Source organism: Mesocricetus auratus, unplaced genomic scaffold, assembly GCF_017639785.1.
Source record: "Mesocricetus auratus isolate SY011 unplaced genomic scaffold, BCM_Maur_2.0 Super-Scaffold_100007, whole genome shotgun sequence".
NCBI classification, from domain to species: domain Eukaryota; kingdom Metazoa; phylum Chordata; class Mammalia; order Rodentia; family Cricetidae; genus Mesocricetus; species Mesocricetus auratus.
The window spans coordinates 16,346,640-16,366,158 of NW_024429191.1; the positions used below are offsets into that span (position 1 = coordinate 16,346,640).

The window sequence follows — 19,519 nt, forward strand, 5'->3', positions numbered from 1 at the left end:
GCCAGTTAGTCAGGATAGGGGCTTTAATGTGGGGATGTGATCTCAAAGCTTACATCTCTATCAGTCTGCATGCTAAGACAGACAAGCATTTCAACAGGCAGACTGGCTTCCTTGGAAGGTTCCCATGGCATGTGTAGAAGAGGGCTCATTAGAATATGGGTTAGGATGGGGAATGGGACTTTTGCAGAGGGCTCAGTTGTTGGCTTGTGGGCCAGGAAGGTTGAAACTATTGTCTTCTTATTTGAGAGAGACAGATTTTTCTATGATTTGAAATCAGGCCTATTGACCCACACTGGAGTGCCACTTCTGTCATCTCCTAGAGATAAGACACAGACAACTGGAGACTATTTAGTTCTCCACTTGTAAATTTTGGGGCCATTCTGGCAGTAATTCAATCTGCATGTGTACTGTGTGGTTCGGATCCTCAGAGGACAGCTTGTCATCTCTCCTTGTCTAATGTCAAGATGGAAATCTGCAGGACTTTTGGTCCCTTAGTCATAAGATGGTCACTATAGGAGCTCTTGCCCTATTGTCCATGTTGGGTGCCTGTTTTCTTCCTTCCTTCCTTCCTTCCTTCCTTCCTTCCTTCCTTCCTTCCTTCCTTCCTTCCTTTCTCTCTCTCTCTCTCTCTCTCTCTCTCTCTCTCTCTCTGTCTCTCTCTCTCTCTTTCTTCCTTCCTTCTTTAAGCACAAAATGATGGTTCTGTAAGTTTTAATATTGATAAAAATTGACTCAAAATATAACATCATTTAAAGGATCTGTGTCATAAACTCTCTAACCCTGAGGGAATCAGACCAGAGGACTAGGAATTTATTAGAAATCACAATGCTCTACAAAGCTCTCAAAGCAGATCCCTCTCTTGAGGCAAAACCAATTTTCAGCATTAAGAGAATTCCATTTGGATATTCTCAGGAAGATATCACTTATGGAAGCCACTTCCAAATTGTTTGAGCTATGGGGAAAACAGTGACTTTTTCTTAACCCAGAAAGGTGAATTTCAGTGATTTAGTATTAGTTATAGTTGTTCATAGTATTATTTAAAATTGTTATAGTTGCTTTAGAATGGAATCTATATGGTTGGGGGAACTGAACTCTGAGTGAAGCAAACCCTTTGACACCTTCGAATTAGCTCCACACAAGGGGATGGGACACATCTGTATATAAATTTGAAATGAAGTCCAAACACATAAAAGAAATTTATGAAGGAGTTATGTGCTAGTTACAGTGTTTCCTAACTGGCATGGGTGAGAGTGCACATTGTATTTACAACTTAAGTAGAAAAGACTGGTATAAGCATTTGTCATTAGCAAAGTAGATATCCAGGGCCGATTAGAAAGCAATATGCTCTCTCTGTCTGTCTCTGTCTCTGTCTCTCTCTCTTTCTCCTTCCTCCTTATATTTTTTGTTGTGAACCTAGCCTTTAATGGCTGAGCCATCTCTCCAGCCCATTTCTCCTTTCTTAACATAGGGTCTTGCTACACATCACGAGCAGGCCTTGAACTCTTTATATAGTTCAGGCTGGCTTTATACTTGCGATATTTCTGTTTCAGACTCCCAAGTCCTGGTACTTCTGGTGTGTACCACCACATCTAGCTGGTATTATTTTTTGTTTTGTTTTTGGAAATAATAGGTTTTTAGCATTGGCTATATATGCACTTATTCATCAAGAACCAATAATGTTCATATTTTTCTTGTAAAGAAACCTTGCAATTTAGTTTAAAAAATTGACATCCACATTTCTAATAAGGCAAAACCAAAATACCCATAAAATACATTGTGTATTATTGCCTAAAAATGCTCTCAGTCTATAAGTAACCATTTAACGTGTTTGATGAAGTACCAACAGATGAAATATTTTAAATGTATAATAATCTTTTTGTTAAGAGGATGAAATAAAAACCATAAGATAATAAGAAAATCCAAGAGATAATGAAAGTAGATACACACACATACACACACACACAAACACACACACACACACACACACATACACACAGAGAGAGAGAGAGAGAGAGAGAGAGAGAGAGAGAGAGAGAGAGAGGAGATATTTTTCTGCCAGCTATAATTCGTCCTGAATTACGGTAAGAAGAAAGGAGGAAAATCCACTGAGATTTATTGCCCCGGTACTAGAATGTCATCAAAAGGGCCATTTATAGCATCTAGAAATATGAGCCAACAATTTCTCTGGTCTGTGGTATCAGTAAATATGCCCTTGGTGCCCTGTAATTACAGTGGCTGATGGAATAACCAAATTCAAATTTTAAGAGGAATGGTTTTACAATGAATTTTAAATTTGGTTCCAATTCCATCAGATGGTCTTTAGGCCATGTTTTTAGAGTCTTTAACAGGCAGGAGAGACTCTGTGGTTTTATGAGGTTTTATAAATAGAAACAGTTGTACTTAGGAGGACATTGGTCTTGCTCAGTTAAGTGCCCTGTCCCTGGAAACAACAACTCCTGAAGGCTGAAATCATTAGAACTCATTTGGTCTGGGGTCCTCTGTGGATTTGACAAAAAGGGTTGTGAATGCGGTTTCCGTCCCCAAGGATGGAAAAGGAGGTCAAAGGAATTTTTACAAACAATGTGTACTATGAACCCCCGAAGAACCATGAATTACATTTATGAAGTTGAATGTCATTGAAAAATGACTCAACCATGAAACTGACATGAAAACATGGCCGACTTAAACTAACCTGTCAGTTCCCCTCTCGTCTCTTCCCCCAGACATCACTGTGCTGTGTCTCAAAAGACGGCCTTTCGTTTTCCTTGCACAAATTTGTTAATACTACAACAATGTTTATGCAGCAAAAACAGAGGATGGTAACTATTGATTTCATTGCCATTGCCATCTCAGGTAAAGTATTAGAACGTTATGACTGTGAGGAATATCAGAAACAAAAGAGCTAAGTGGAAGAAAAAGTGCTGACTCAGGCGTTCTGATTCCATTTCCTCTTTAAAAACAGCACACATGCGTCCCCTCTGTTCATTCTTTTTGGGTAGCAGAGATCAATAGGGGAGATCTCATCCTTCTACAACACTCCATGTGGCTTACTTGTTTCACTGAGTGGTTGATTCCCTCTGAACATTTACATAAGACTGCCTAGGAGAGTAAGAAAGTCGAGGAACTACTTGACATTCCACTCATACATTTCTTTCCTGGAGAGAAAAAAAATCGGAAGACTGACAACGCCTGTCCCTGTATTTTGCTATTGCCCAGCAGTATATGCAGAAGGTTGTTTTAACCTTTCCTGTCATTTTATTGACCTCTCCCATGTTTTCAGCAAATGCAGCTTTGCCTCTTGTAATCAATTCATCTTCAGGAACTTTAACCTTTCCAGCAGGGCTATTAAATCAGGATTTCCTCCATCCCAACTCCCAATTTGGTTTTATGATAAAAAACACAGGGAGGTTACCTATGGCAATAGAGGAGAAAATGTATGGTGAATGGAGCAAGGGGAGGTCTGGGGGGTCAGACTGCTGGGTGACATTAAGGGCATTATTAGTGATATATTGAAAAATTGTAGAAGAATGATGTAGAAGCTGACTCTTTCGAGGCCACGGTTGTATGCACAATGGAATGGGGGATTTTATAAAGGAAGCCTGTAGGGTGTTTCTAAGAATTAGGTATTGTCATGACTGAGGTAAAGGAGGGCTGCACTGGTGGTTAAGGTTACATCAAGTCACAGGCTTATGACTTCGTTCTCTCATTTGCTGTAGGTGGGGTCTCAAAATGACCCACATATGTACAGTCTTTCAAGCCTGTCTATTCTCCAAGGACAGGAGGTTTTGTTGAAATATTTCCGGAGATGTGCATGGGCCTAAGAATACCAAGAAGAAAGAAACCAAATCATAACAACATCAAGAAGCCAGCTTGGAGGGTGAGAGGCGGGCAGAGGCTTAGGAATGCTTATTTCCTTTCTCTAGTTAGTCCCAGAAAGTCTCTGTTAGAGGATGTTAAATGAAACATAAGAAAAGAGGGGGTTAAATCTGGAGATGGGACCTGGCAAGATGACATAGCAGGTAAAGCTGCTTATTCCCAGGGCTGAGGGCGTAAGTTCAAGCCCCAGAGGCCACATGGTAAATGAGGAGAACCAACTCCTGCAAGCTGTGCTCCAACCACCACATGTATGTTGTGTGCATGTGTGTGAGAGCACACACACACACACACACAGACACACACACACACACACACACACACACACACAAATAAGTAAGTTTTTTTCCGAAAGATCTGGAGTAGAGAGGAAGACAAGGAGGAAAAGGAAAAGATAGTACAGGCAGACAGACAGACAGAGATAGAGAGTAATCAAAAGAGAAAACACAGGGGGAAGAGAAAAGTAGCTAATGTCTGTAAAGCAGAGTAAAACAGAATATTCCTTCCAGAACCATCTCCTGCTAAGGTCAATCCTGGATAGTTGTTGAGCAGCTGACCAGCTACCTCTCTGGGCTTACCTTCCTCACAGTGCTCGCCCTTGTAGCCAGCAGCACACACGCAGTTGCCATCAATGCAGGAGCCGTGGCCCCCACAGGAAGGATCAATGCACTGGTTCGTAGGCACGTCACACTCGGCACCTTTCCAGCCGCTGTAGCACTGGCACGTTCCTTTGGAATACTGTCCGTTTCCACTGCACAGGACGGGGCAGGCAGCTGGAGAGCCAAAGAGAGAACACCAGGTCACAGGGGTGACATCTGGAGGACTGTGTCAGTCTGGCACCATGGCTTTGCATACAACCTTGTAGGCTGAGGACTTAGCCACAGAGGTGCCCAGCCACCTTCAAATACAAGCCAACAAGCATGCCCATTGCTGTCAGTGGCTCCTGGCCATGCATGGCCAGGCACAGCTGAAGATGCTTTGTGCCATCCCTGACTGGATGACCAGAAGCACTCTGTGAGGGGCAACTATGATCAGGATTCCACCATGTGCTGGTGATCTTATCACAAGGCTCACAAGCAGGGACCCCCTCTACAGCTATGCTCTTAAGGGAGCCATTCTGTTATAGATGCTGCTGGCACTGGCTGGGGGTCTGGGTGTATTTTGCTCATTATTTTATCCTCAGACAATTTGACTCCTGTTCTGGACACATTCGAGTCAATGAATCTCACTCTTCCTCAGCTTATTACTGATACCATGAAGAAACAAGTGTATCTATTTCAAAGGAGAACACACACATGTTTCTTTGGCTGCCCCAGTTATGGTACAGGCCTTCAGGAAGAGACTTTCAGATATGACCCATGCAGGTGTTTCAGTGGCTACTGGTGGTATCTGTGACTTTGGGCTCCAGGTTCTGAGAATTCTGAACGGATACATGGTGCATACATACAACATCAGGGAACTACATGGTTCCATGAGCAGACTGTGTAGTCAGTCAGATCACTACTTTCTACACTGCCCACCCTGCTTTACTCATCCCTTCTGTGGTCGTGGTGCAGTCATTAACTTCCCTCTGTGAGTGTCTGACTTTCTAGGGACATGGTGACCTTCCAGAAGACAGGCACAGTGCTCACCAAAGATGATTTCCTGTCACTTTGAGTTCTATAATGCCGACTGGCTTGGGTAAAAATGTCTGCATTCTTGATATCCAAGTGTTTATGGGAAAGCACCAAGGAGTATTGATGAAAGACAGGGGAAGAACAATGCCTCAAATAGACTTCATGTTGCAAACACAATGAATTTCCTCTTCAATTTCAAACTGATTTGAAATAAAATATCTGAATAGTTGGCGTATGATTGATGACATATTATCTGCCCAAATACTTTATAAGAGGATATTTGTAGAAAGTGTTGGGGATATTACTTTCAAAATTCTTATCCTTATGAAGTATCTAGAGAGGAATGAGTTCAAATGACATCGAAGATACACTGAATTCAGATAAACCTTTCTAAGTGGAGGGTGTGTGCTTCAACCACTTAGAATGTTAACCAGGGATCCTGTAGTTACTAGAGATACTGATTGTCTTGGAGAGGGTAAAGAGCTTGGAACCCCAAATACGGAGTGTGCATGTGTGAACCAGCAAGAGCAGTGATGTACTTTCTTGAGGCCTTGAGAGAGATTTGGAGACAAATTAAGTTTGCTCCACATCAGTTCATCGCAGGATACATGCTAAGCTCAAGGTGAGGGATGCAGACTATGATCCCTCTTCTGTGACTCTGCAGACATCATTAATGGATCATGGCATCTTCTCCTGAACCTAGAAAGAACCTGAAAACCATTGTAATGCCCAGGCTAAGACCTTCAAGGAGGGCGAGCTGGCTTCCAAGAGAAAACCTCCTTGTCGTTTCTGATCTGGGTCACATGGAAAGATCTCCAGAAGGAAGACTAGAATATGCATCATTCCGCCCCCCTCTTCTACCCTCATACCCGAAATAAGCAACAGTGAGAATTGCAATCAGACAATGTACAGCCTTCCAAGATGGTTTCTAACCTGCCTACTACATATTGGCTGGGCTCCCTGGATGGAAGACAAGACCTCAAATCCCCACCACTATGTTCCACTGCATCCTTTTTACTCCCACAATGTAAGGGAGGAAGAGAATGGCTACTGCCTATATTAGTTGATAAAAGAAAGGATTATTCCCTCATTTTCTTTTGCACAAACTCCAAGTGGTAGAGAAAAATAGAATTGTCTAGAAAATAAGAATTGGTTTTATGTAAAATCAGATGCCTGGGAAATCAGGTTGAAAACGTGACCTACTTAAATTACTCAGGGAAAAAGTGGAAATGAGTCAGGTCATGGTGTTCCTAAAAGTAGCCCTTTCTTAATTTGTTTGATGTATGCTTGCTGGGACCATAATCAGAGATGCAAGATGCCAATGTTTGCTGGAAAACGGGGCACTTGAGGGGCTTGGCTGATGCAGCACCAAAAGGCCTCCCAAAGGGCTGATTGGAAGAGTGGAACTCAAGGAATTCCCTGCCACTGAAACAAAGAATGAAGTCTGCTAGTGGTCATTGGGTTTGCAACATGGAAAGCCAGGAACCCTTCCTGTAATAGATTCTCAGACACAACTCATTCCAGAGCCCCAAAATAAATGGGTGGCTCAGACTTGCCTACACCGGAGAAGCTGAGTGGGAACTGGGAACTTCTTGTGTGGACATTTACTAGTATTAATTGTGTGTGTGTGTGTGTGTGTGTGTGTGTGTGTGTGTGAGATCACATAATAGCCATTATCTTTTAAGACAGAACAGAAAAAATTATTTGGACTCCACATCCCACCAAGAAGCATCACAAAGTAGAAGTGGCAAGGACAAAGATTCTGGTGTCAGAAAGCACTAGGTTTAGCAACTAGTCTTCATGTGTCAGCTGTGAGATTTGAAAAGGGAGACTAAACTTCTTGGATATTCAATATCCTCTTTAAAAACCTGTCTCTCAAGAGTGGCTGGGAGGGGGAAATGACATAACATGACCAAGGAATCAAAGTAGGAGCTGATACCTACTAGACAAGTAATGAATGCTCTTGTGATCTTTCAAACTAGATTCCCAACCTGCCTGGAGGGGTTGATATGATTAAAAAAGAAGTCACAGTTCTTACACATGTGCCACGTGCACATGTATGCAAACAAACTACCCCCATAACAAAAAGCGTGCCTGGGAGCCCCAAGGGAAAGGAGTCTTCAGCGTCCTCTGTGGTCCTCTCTGGGTGTGGGTGGAAGCCAGTACTGACTGGTCAGGAACCACACGCAAGATGTTTTATCTGCCCGCTTCTCTCTTTCTCTCCTTTATTCCACAGCCTTCCAGGAATAGAGCATTGTGCATTCAAGCTTCTATTTAAAATTAATTAAAATGTGTGTACAAATTGACTATTCCTGTTTTACTAAATCTAGTAAATGGAAGCTTTAAGACTCCCGCAGAAGAAAAATAAATTACTGCTGCCACTAACGACTGACAAGTTAACAGGCTGATGACAAAAAAATGACACAATTTAGATTCACCTAAATGGTGTAAAGCTCATTTTAATGATCAATCCGGAGTTTCCCCTTCCCAGCTTCTCTGTAAGGGAGGAGATGAATTATCAGTGTTATTTACTTGGTAGGCAGTTACAGGACCAACCGCTCATTGGTGTTTTAAGAAAAACAAATCCTGTCTACCTGCCACTTTCAGTGGAGAGAATATGCAGAGGGAATGGAGGGGTTGTGTGTGTGTGTGTGTGGGGGGTGCTTAATACAATAGCAGTGGCAAAATGGCTACAGTTGACAAGTCATCAGGGAGCTGGATTTGTTGTGAAGAGGCAGTCTCAAACAATGCACTTTAAGAAGTGATTTGAAAGCTGGCTTTTAAATTTTTTTTATTAATTGATATATTTCTCAGAGAGAGTCTCTCATCTGTAACCCAGGTTAGCCTAGAGCTCCTATGTAACCCAGGCTTGCCCCAAACTTGTTGCCTTCCCACTCAGCTCCCTGAGAGCTGTGATTGCGGGTGTGAGCCAGGCCTGGTGCTACACACCCCTTTGTGGTGGTAACTCGGCAGAAAGCACCATGGCGGGTGAGAGACAAGTAAGCCATACAGGCAGAACTCATGGTGGGGGGGTAGTGGGGGGTGGGGGTGTTGTTGGGAGAAAGGAAGGGAGTGAGGGAAGGGAAGGGAGAGAGGGGGAGATGAGAGAGAGAGAGAGAGAGAGAGAGAGAGAGAGAGAGAGAGAGAGAGAGAGAGAGAGAGAGAGATGCTTGCCTCCTCCTCAGAGAAACAGCCGAAAGAAAGTGGCAGAGCTTGTCTCTTAAGGGGATCTTTTGGGCCTGCACACAGAGACAGGATACTGCTTGCCATGCATGTAGGGTTGATGGACTCTGCCAGGTTCCCCAAGGGGTGGGGTTGAGGTGTGCCTGGATGCTGACAGCTACTCCTTTAGAAAAGAGACTTGAGACTCCACTAGACCTTAGCTCCCCAGGGTAATAGTCAAAGTTGCAGTGTGTGCTGAATGCCTTCACCCCCCAGCAAGTCAGCAACTATGGACAGGTAACCTGGTACATAAAAAGACAGGCTTGGCGGTCGGAAAAAAAGGTTCGAGGGAGAAGCTGCCTCCACTTTCCAGAGCAATCAACCATATAACGTTAGGGTCATGGAGGCCAAGCAAAGTGAGGCTCCCAAAACAAAACTGGGATTCCACTTTCTTTCAAGAAGCAGAGAAATGGTGTTAGGAAAGAAGGATTTTACTTCGACATCCCTGTAAATGACATTTCATTTGTTGCACAACCAAGTTGGCCCTATTGTACCCCATATCAAAAAAATAAACTTTATACAGTGTAAAGAGTGAAGTATTAGAAAACATCAGAGAGTAATCTTATTTTCTTCAGGACATATGAAAGGTATACTTCCTAGAAACGGAAGTGTGACTAGGTTTGATGCTACAAAACTTAAATCTATTTGACAGTGGATACTGGCCTAAAACTAAACCAGGTCACAAGCAATATCAGGAGGACAGATCTTAACATGTTTTACAGAACAAAATGTACTATTTAACACGTACAAGGAACTTAATAAAAAAATACAAAGAGACAGACAAATGGAAAAGCCAGCAAAGTTTGTATCAGAAATAATACAGCTTGCCAATATAAAATATATTCACGTTCTTCAACAATTATCTAGAAATATAAATACTATTAAGATGTAATTTTAGGTTTCCCAGACTGGAAGTAAAACTAAAAAGCTGGTCGAAGCCTGGAAATGCTGCCAGGGCTCAGGGGTGCTGGAGTCTGCAGAGTACGGTGGAGGGCGGTGGGAATCACAGCCAACATTCAGAACGATGCTGCGTCATTATACATAGCCGGATGTCGCAGCCTGTTTACCTCAGCACCTCAGTTTTCCTTGCCTGTTAAAAATGGGCAAAGCAATAAAGGGCTTTGCGTAAGAAAGAGAATGGGGAAGTTGGGAAGTGAAGTTAAGGATGAAAAACCTGCCCAGACTCTTCAGGCATCCAGTGGTAGGGGCAGCATGCAGGGGAACTAACTCTGAGCGAGTGGAGCGCCCAGGATACCTTCTGGCAGATAGGGGCAGAGCCCCTGGCTCCGGGGGTGGGGCACCTCAGAAGCCCCACCCTCCCGATTCCCGGTCTGGCAAATGGCACATTTAAGCACGAAAGCGACTCAGGGAAGAATTACCAGAAGGACAAAAAACTCATCAGGTGTGTCAAATCTCTGACATTCAGGAGCCGTGTGGGGAAAGCGGCGCACGCTGACTTAAGCACGAAAGTATGGATGCTTTAATTAATCCGGGGTGAATTTAATTGCTTTAGTTAAGTGGAAATCGGGTTAAAAATGATGCAGAGCATGCTGGGGTGTGTTAAAAACATGACATATGAGTTGGATGAATCGATAAATTAAAAGTGCACAGATGTTTTAATTAAACCCAGGGAAGTTAACGAAGATCGCAAGAGACTTTTAAGCCTATGATTAATTCAATTCATTTAAAATACCTGTAGAGATACGGAGACGCCTCCATTTTGAGAGTTAAAAGTTCTCAATCGATAAGTACTTATGCCGCTTTAAAAAAAAATCTAGGGTGTGTATCTGTGACAACAGCTCTGGTTACATAATGAATATTTAAATTCTTTGGCATTCCTATCAAGTGCCTCCGCAGTGCACGTACACGGTGAAGCTGTTGCAGCTTCTGTTGGGGTTGAATCCTTGAGATAAACTTCCAACTTCATTGTGCCCTGTCCTCCACAAGCACGGGAGTGTTCTGAAGGCACACCGGAGTCTCCAAAGCTCCTAGGAAGGACTCTGCACACAGCTGGCTTGTGAATTAGACTGAGTTTCTTGTTATTCCCACTCCCGCCCCCAATTCTGTGACCAGACACTTTAAGCTTCTTATTTTACCCTTAAAGGGAGGTGAGAATCCTGGGGTACTCTACAGGGTTCTTGTGGAAATTGAAAGAAATGAAATAATGCTTGCGGGACCTGGCTCAGGGTAAGAAATCAATAGGTATTATTTTATTATTATTATTTTCATTAGGAGAAAGGTGTTCCAGCTAGGTCCAGGGTAGAATTTCTGTTCCCCATCCCAGCCTACATCATTTCTAGAGACTGGAGACTTTCCCGTGTTAAGACTTTCTTAAATAGCAGGGTTTCTCCTAGTCCAAGGGTTTCACTCACCACCCCAGGGTTAAGCACCCTCTCTTCCAGGACTCTGCAGTTACCAAGTGGTTTGGGAAGAGAGACAAAGAGAAAAAGAGGCTGTTTTGTAGTGTGTTTCAAAAGTAAAGGAATGAGGGTGGGTATCTGGGGATCGAGGTCCTCAGTCCTGCCGGGCAGTCTCAGCTGAGTTCCGGGGCATCGTGATCTAGATTCACACTCGAACACGCATGTGTATGAGTCAGCTGACAACAAGGTCTGGTCTCCAGCTGAAGACTTTGGGAGCTGGACACACTCTGGAGGTCCCAGACTTACTGAATTAGAAACTGTGACCAGAGTCCAGCAGCTGTGTGTTGCGATGACCAAACAGGCACCAAACGCGGGGATCACTAACCAAGTGGCTGTGGGTATATTTATAAAACACCACCTCGACGGGGCAGAGTAGTAGTGAACGCCTGATATCCCAGCACATGGGAGGGAGGATTGCCGCAAGTTTGAAATGTGACTGACTAGCAAGTTCTAGGCCATCTGGGGCTGTACAGTGAGACCCTGTCTCATAAAAGAAAAAAATAGACAAATAAACAACATCCTCCCCCAACATCCGTCTCTTTTCTGAGATCCAGTTTCCTTAGCTTTGAAATAAAGATAATATGCATTGTGAAGGGATGTATCCACATCATTGACGCTAAGCGCTCTGCATGGTACATCTTTGCTATGTGGTAGCAGTTATCTCTGTGCTAGTCTGTTGAACCTGACTTGCTCAGTATGGCTGCTCAGTCACTGGCTGCAGAACATGTTGTAGGTGCACCTGCTTCCAGCCCCTCCTCTTGGGCCTAGCTGCCAAGAAATCCATGCACAGTTGCTTCTTCAGGTCAGGGGTGGGATGGAGGAGAGGAAGGATTGGGTTGTTAAACTGCAACAGGGTGTGGGACATTTGGGGGCAGCAAGCGTAGTCCAGGTTCATCTGCATTCAGGGGTGGTAGAGGGAGACAGAAGCAACCCAGGTAGGGTAGATGGGACCCAGGCACATTTCACGAGGGGGTGTGGCCACTGTGCAAGGGGCAGAATGATTCCTTGTTAAGGATGCTGTGAAGGACGCGCTTCTGTGGTGGTGGGAGAATGCCCACTAATGGGAAGGAGCTGAGGGCGTGTCCTTTCTCCTTGGTGAACAGAGGAGATGAAAGCAGGAAGGAGCCAGTCACAAGTGCCAGCCTGCCAGGCTGCTGGAAGTACCTATTGTTAGGCCTTAGAGAGCTGTCACTGCCTGGAATTGGGGTGACTGCCTAACAGTACACTCAGCTGTGGCCATTAGGGTCGCACCCTCAAATCTCCTCCTGTCACGTGACCTTCCTTGCTTCTTGACATCAGAAGCTTGCTGTGTAGGTTAACGTAACATTTCTGGAGTGTGTCACTGTGCGATTGTGCCTATGTTGGCATTTTCCAGCAAGGCAACCATCCCCATTATACAGACAACAAAACTCAGGCTCAGAGTGGCTGAGTGATCGTCTACAATGGGCACAGTTAACCGGAGGAGCACAGAATCAAACCCAGAGAATTCCAGCTCCGTAGCGTCCGTTTCATTTTATTAATCACTCCATCATTCTGAGAGTCCATGTGGGTTGTGAAGTAAGTGGCGTCTCCTTTCCGTAAGCACTTCTTTAGTTTTGTATTATCTACCCGTAGCCTGGGCACGCTCCTTCCACTCTCGCTGCATCTAGGCTGACTGGCTGTTAGAGGCATGATTACTCTGACAAATTAACACCGTGTTCTCCAGCACTCACATTGGTCACATTTCCAGCAACATTTTTACTTTGTTAGCCTTGTCCCTTAACTTGATAGCATCAGACATTTTAGTAAGTACACAGTGTGGCTTGGGTGCCAAACTGGGGACAAGGACAAAGACAACTGCTACTGCTTTTGGTCAGCAAGAGAAAGTGAGCTATTTTTCCAGACCGAACAGCATGGCAGAGCCCCACCCCCAAGCCTTCATCTTTCCTGCCTCTGAATAACAGCAGGGTTATTTGTGGGGGGTGTTTCTGGAGGGTGGTGATGGTGACCTTGACTTCCACAAAAGACTGTCAGTTGAGTAGTAAAGGCTTGGGCTTATGGGGCTCTTCCAGATCAGATAGCTATGAGCAAAGGGAATGAGAAGTCCCTGTACTTTGAGGGGCTGCGTTCTTGAGTCTGTGATATGTGGCTTTAGTGGGCTGTGTGGAGCAAGAAAAGTGTAGGGCATGGATGACCTTCCACGTCATTCTGAAATATTTGTTCTTCAGTATCAGAATGTGGACCCTGAGCATCTACAGGTCCCTAGGAGGCTTGGTGAGAGGCACATTGTAAGCCACACACAATCCCATGATTCAACTGCCTGGCATCGGGGAGGAACCTGGGAACTTGCATCCCTGATAATTTCCCTGATAACAGGTTAGCAGGTGACTGGAAGCCACTGAGGGTATTCAAGGAGAGCAACAACTGGGAAGAGGTCTGAGAGAGCTCCAGAGCTGGTGAGGAGGAGGAAAGCCATGTGGAGAGGCTGCTGGCCAATACACAGGGTAGGGGACCCGAGGACAGGGTAGAGACATGAAATGGAGGAACTGGCAGAGGCAGGAAGAGTGGAGAGAAAACCCACCTGGCTGCTCAGCAAACATAGCCGGAGCACCAGGGTTAGTGCCACATGGCCCAGGTCTCAAACTCTGGCTCTGCATTTCTGTTTAGTAAAAGCTTAAACGTTTATTTTTTTTTACACACCCAGATTTAAAAGCAGAGCCCTAGTACATACTAATAGCACACACTGTGCACAAACATGTCTTTGTTATCCCTTATCTATTCTGATGCTGGTCTCATGGCTGGTCTACTGTGAGGAGTTTAGACCTGACTGTTTGAATCTCAGCAGCAGTACTTTCTATCTGGGTAATAACTAAGTTATTTAACCTCTTGGGGTCCCTCTTTGTCTTCATCTCTGAAATGATCATCACTTATACAACAGGGCTGGTGGTGTGACAGTTATGTAGCTTCTCAGAGTTGGTGCTCTGCACACAGTAAGGACTCAATAAATGTCAGTGATGATGAAGATCACGGTGACAGCTTGACGTAAGGGCTAGCATGTGGCCAAGAGGGATTGGGTAGTGGGGGTACATTTGCCTGTTAAGAGAGAAATAGCAAGATGCTTGCTTCCTCTTTTCAAGGCTCCATAGAGTTAGATAGGTGCTGAGCCTCACCCCTAGAGAAAAAATAAACAAACAAACTTTATGTTCCCATGCTTGCAGCATTTCTGGGACTCCACTGACAGCTGTTTGGCAGCAGGAGTTGTTTCTAACAGCTATTAAATTTGGGTTACCTAACATCTATGGCTCCGGGTTGTTATGGTTCTGCTGTGGGTTGGAGTCTGCAGTTCAGCCCAAATAAGCCATCGGAGGAGCCTGAGTTTAAGCTGAGAGCTCAGGCCTCAGCTCGCTTCTGAAAAGCAGGGAGACTCTGCATGCAAGCCTAGGAAAAGTGAAGTCAATGCAAGGCCTTGAAATAAAAATAAATAAGAGGAAAAGGAATAATAACCCAGAACCTCTGGCCCACAACAGAAGGCCTTACAGCAATGAGGGAGCCACGCAAGAGGAAGAGTAGTAATATCAGCAAAGCTGGACGGTGAACCAAAGCTCGGGTGAGGAGTGGAATTACAGCTGGGTCAGAGAATCAACTGATGGGGAAAGGTACAAACTAATGGGAAATAAATGGCATTCCCCTCAAACTCGGCATCTGAGCTGATTCCTTCATCTGTGTCACAGCTAATGTGATTCTTCATGGTAGTTTCCTCACTGGATAGTTTTGAGATTTTTCTCTTAGTATTTTACTAACTAGCTACTTTCATAAATACCACTATACTATATATTTTTCCATTTTTTAAAAAGTCAGGCATGGTGGTGCATACCTGTAATCTCAGCATCTAGGAGATAGAGGTGAGAGGATTAGGAATTCGGGGCTAGCCTTGGTTAAAAGTGAGTTCGAGGTCAGCCTGAACTGTGTGAGACTCTGAATCACAAAAGAAGGGGAAAACATCAACTGTAGAAACTTTCAACTCTTCTTGAAAGGACAGCATTCCCACAAACAGGTGGTGAGCACCTAGACCAGTCTACCAAATGTACTTGTGTGTTCAAGCTGGCCCCTGTCTGCCCTTTCCTTGATGGCAGGGCCTGCCAACACTCAAGCTTCAGTGGAGTTCCCTCTGAACTCCTGCTATGGCACTCTGCCCTGATTCCCAGGAAGTGCTTTTGACCATGGATACAGGTTCTGCTTCCCACCTGTTTGATCTGTGTCACTCCAGGGCTAACGTGAAAGTTAGCCCTGGAGTGACACAGGAGCTCTGCTGTGGTCTTCATCTCTAGGGCCTGCTGCTATGATAAATCTTTTATACTCGTCTTCCTCTGTCAGTGTGATTTCTAAGGCTGTGTTGAAGGATCCTAAAAGACCCCCCCTACTTACAACATATCACTTGTGTGCTTCATAAACTTCCTGACCCCCTCCTTAGTAATATCAGGGCATTCACAGTTCCCATCACCACGTGGTACAATGAGTCCCTTATTTCCTATGTGCTTCTGGAAGCAGGGCCCACGGCTGCTTTGCACACTCTGTGTTTCTGGCTGTTTGGGCAGCACTATTCTAGCAGGCATGTAGTAGGCATCTGCATGGTTAAGTTCTCTCAACTGACTTAGAAGTGTCACATTAGAAGCATCCAGTGTATCCCCCAGTGAGGGTCAGGTCCATTTTGACCTCAGTGCCCCTGGGAGCCCCAGGACAGTAGGAGGTGCAGAATGAGCGGTCTGCAAACATGTGCTGATGGTCCCCATGCTCTGGGAAAGGATGGCTCCAGACGCCTGATGCAGACTGGCAGGTTTATAAGAAGACAAGGAACCTGCTGCCTGAGCCGCACATCTGAGGGCATGGCGTGCTCAGTGTGAGGTCAAGAGAGTAAATCTGTATTTCTGTCACTTGGACACATACCAGGTCGCTTGGATGTGATGGGAATTGTGCCTGCTAACGTGGCAAATTCTCCCCCTGGCAGGAGGGCCCGAGTTTACTGGCTGCCTACGCTGGCAGACTGGCAGAACCCAAGGCATTCGGGGTACAGCTGTCAGAGCAGGAACAAAGGTGCTGTGAATTCCTGATGAGGGGGGACCTTGTGTTCATGGCATCTATAGGGTTTAATCCAGAAAGAAGGGAAGTGGTGGCGGGCCACAGTCAGGAGATGGGTCACGCTGCTGTGGGCAGCAGGAGGCTGAGAACCAACGCTCTTGCAGTCCCATGACCTTCCTCTCCCAGTCACAGGCCACTCCCTGCTAACACAAGAGTTTCTTGGGCTCAAAACTTGTTTGTGAATGGGACTTGTCCTAGCCACAGACGGACTGTTCAGTATCAGTGGAGTTGGGCCTTTAAGCCAGTTTGCCCATGCAGAAAGTTGAGAAAGGGAAGCATAAGCACATACACACAACCACACTTAGCATTTCTTCATATTCTGGAGAGGGCCTCATTCATCTTTGGTATAACACACTGAGGGGTACATAGTGTCTACAATGCATAACTTCAGTCTAATCATAAAATGCAGCAGACAAGCCCAAACTGAGAGATGAACACAAATTGCCTAAGCAATGCTGTACAGAAGGGCCAAGGCCATGAAATACAAGAAAAGTAAAGAACTATCATGGGTTAGATGAACTGGAGGGGCTAAGGGGTCATGATAATGGGATCCTAAACCAGGTGTGAAAGGTAAAAGTGTAACAAAAAGTCTATAGATCAGTTAAAATTATTGCATGGTTGTTAAGTTTCTGGCTTTTAAATGTAAAATGTTGACCTTATAGAAACTTAGGGGGGTGTGTATGGAAATTCTCCTATCTTGGTAACTTGTCTGCATATTTTAAGTTACTTGAAAAGTTCCAAATGACATTGTGTGTGTGTGTGTGTGTGTGTGTGTGCATGTATGGAGGTCAGAAGACAACTTTCAGGTCTCAGTTCCCTCATTCTACCATGTTGCTTCCTGGGATTGAACTCAGATTGTCAGATTTGTTGACAAATACCCTTACCCCTGAGTCATCTTTACCATGTTTAATGTAAAAAGCTTTAAATAATTGGTGTGGGGAAGATTTGTTAAAAGAATATGACACATGCCACATTGTTGCTATGTGGACAAAGGAGATAGTATGCATTCAATAATTGGCAGTGTCCAGTACATACTTAGTATTTGAGAGCAGTGGAAGTGGAGGATTCAGCATCAGATGAGCACCGGTGCTGGGATTAGATATCCCCTGCTGGAAGCTGTCCAGGCAGCTGGAGTCTGTTTATGAATCTATTATCACACAGGTGCACTCAGGGCATTATATTATTCTCAGGGGCCAGAGCATGTGGGACGAGGTGCTTAAACTTGGATTTCCCTAAGAAGCTGGGCTTTGCATGGATATTCGGGTCTACTGCTGGGTTCTTGGGTTTTGTTTTGTTTTGTTTTGCAGTACCGGGGATTGAACACAGGACCTCATGCATCACATTAATGCATTCGAGACAATCACTCTACAAGACAGCCTAGCCCTCACTCCTGGATTCTTAACGAGTCATAAACAGAGGACGACTTGGCTTAGGCATTCACTGTGGTAGAAAAGAGTCTCTGGTTATTTTATTTATTTATTTACTTTTTTTTTTGAAACAGGGTTTCTCTGTGTAACTCTGGGTGTCTGGGAAATGACTCTGTAGGCCAGGCCTCAAACTCAGAGATCTGTCTGCCTCTGTCTCCCAGTTGTGTCTGCACCCCCTGGCAAGTTTCTGGCTATTTTTAAAGGGGCATTCACATTTCATATTCATGACAACCAATTGTAGTCTTTTCTAAAAAATGTTTGCTTTTGGCATTGTTCTTTTCAAAAGAAATGTATCTGTGTACATGTAGTGAATTGATTTAAAAAATAGGTTAGTAAAAGTGCTGATGGCAAAAGGCAATAGACAGGTACACTGAAGATCGATGTTTGGGAAATAAGGGCTTAGAACCAAAAGAATGCATACATGCTTCATAACAAAGCAACTTGACCTGTGGCCACTTCAAAAGCACGAAGGGAGAAGCCCCGTTAGGGCAGGCACTTGCTTCCCATACTCTTAAACCAACATTGCCTACAATAAATGAGGGATACAGTGGAAGGCAATTTCGTTCTTTAAGCGCCTCAATTTTACCCATCATATGCATCAACAGTTAAATTAAAATATGCATACAAGTTCAAAGCCCAATTTCAGGAACAGCGACTGAATAGGAAGGAATAACTCCTCTTAACAGCCACTCAATATTTGTTTCACAAGGATCAATTATATACTATGGCTAATGCACACTTGGAGGGTGCACCCAGCCACAGCACAGGTGGTGAATGCAAAACACACACCGAGAGTCCTTTTAAGCAGCTAAATGTACACTCCATTACGGATCCATAATGCAGAATGGACACGCGTCTGCAAATGGATTCAGAGTGGAGAGTTCTTAAATGGCTGGGTGCTTGGGTCTGAAAGGCCAGTAACTGGATGTGCAGTCAGAGCACACATGGTTTTTAGGATTAATAATACATCGATGCGTGTCAGTGTTAATACACATTTACAGCTCACAGCCCGCGCGGCTGAGTGTTCAGCCCATTTGCAGCCACATATAAAAGGGCGACTCAGTTCTTCCTCTCATTAATGCCTTCACTCTCAGGAAAATTAGATTACACAAGAAAAGCCATTCAGACGATATTTGAGGCTTGCCTTCCTTTAAGCCTTCTCTAGGAAAAGCACTCGACATGGCAATGCGGGGGTCAACCTCTCCACCCACTGGACCCCTCGGAGCCAGCACTGGAAAGAGCTGGTAGCCTGTCATTCTCCCAGTGGACATGTCCCCATGTCTTGGGACATGAGTGTGCTCTGCTGAAACACAGCCAAAGAAACAGTTCACAGGCTTCATGTTTCTTATCTTTCCACATCTGATTAAGTTGACCAAACGTGTGTGCTGTGGGACAGACCTGATGTCTTAGGAACGAATGCCACACCCTCGGCTACCAATGCCAGGGCTTCAGGGACATAAAAGCCTCCCTCACTTAATACGGAGTACCATCAGGGTGCAAATCTCAAATCTTTAAGCTGCGGGGAGAGTATCTAGATATTATTTTCCAGAGAAAGAGCTTTGAGGGTTAGACAAAGGAATGACATTATTTAGGAGGTAGCAGCTTTACTGACTATTAATGTCAAGGCAGAAATCTTTTAGAGAAATGCAAGTAAAGGTGATGAAAAGACAACTTAATTGCATAAATAAATTAAAATATAAATAAGCACCAAAACCAAGCCCTTGGCACCTTACAGCGCGCTGTAGTCAGACACATCAGTCCTAGTGCTGCTCAGTACAGTGTTAGTCTTTCTGTGCCCTTGTTAGAACTCTGCCGTGTGTGTCTACACGACTCACACCGACCTTCT

General features: G+C 44.5%; 1 protein-coding gene across 8 annotated transcripts in view; it reads right to left on the reverse strand.

Moving 5' to 3' along the window:
- Tenm2 (teneurin transmembrane protein 2) overlaps window positions 1-19,519 on the reverse strand; it is a 1,211,860-nt gene that overhangs the window by 131,235 nt on the left and 1,061,106 nt on the right. For all 8 annotated transcript variants that reach the window (XM_040748463.1, XM_040748461.1, XM_040748460.1 and 5 more), the window contains one exon: window positions 4,452-4,646. In XM_040748463.1, coding sequence (XP_040604397.1) covers window positions 4,452-4,646 — 195 coding nt within the window. The remainder of the gene's footprint in view (window positions 1-4,451; window positions 4,647-19,519) is intronic.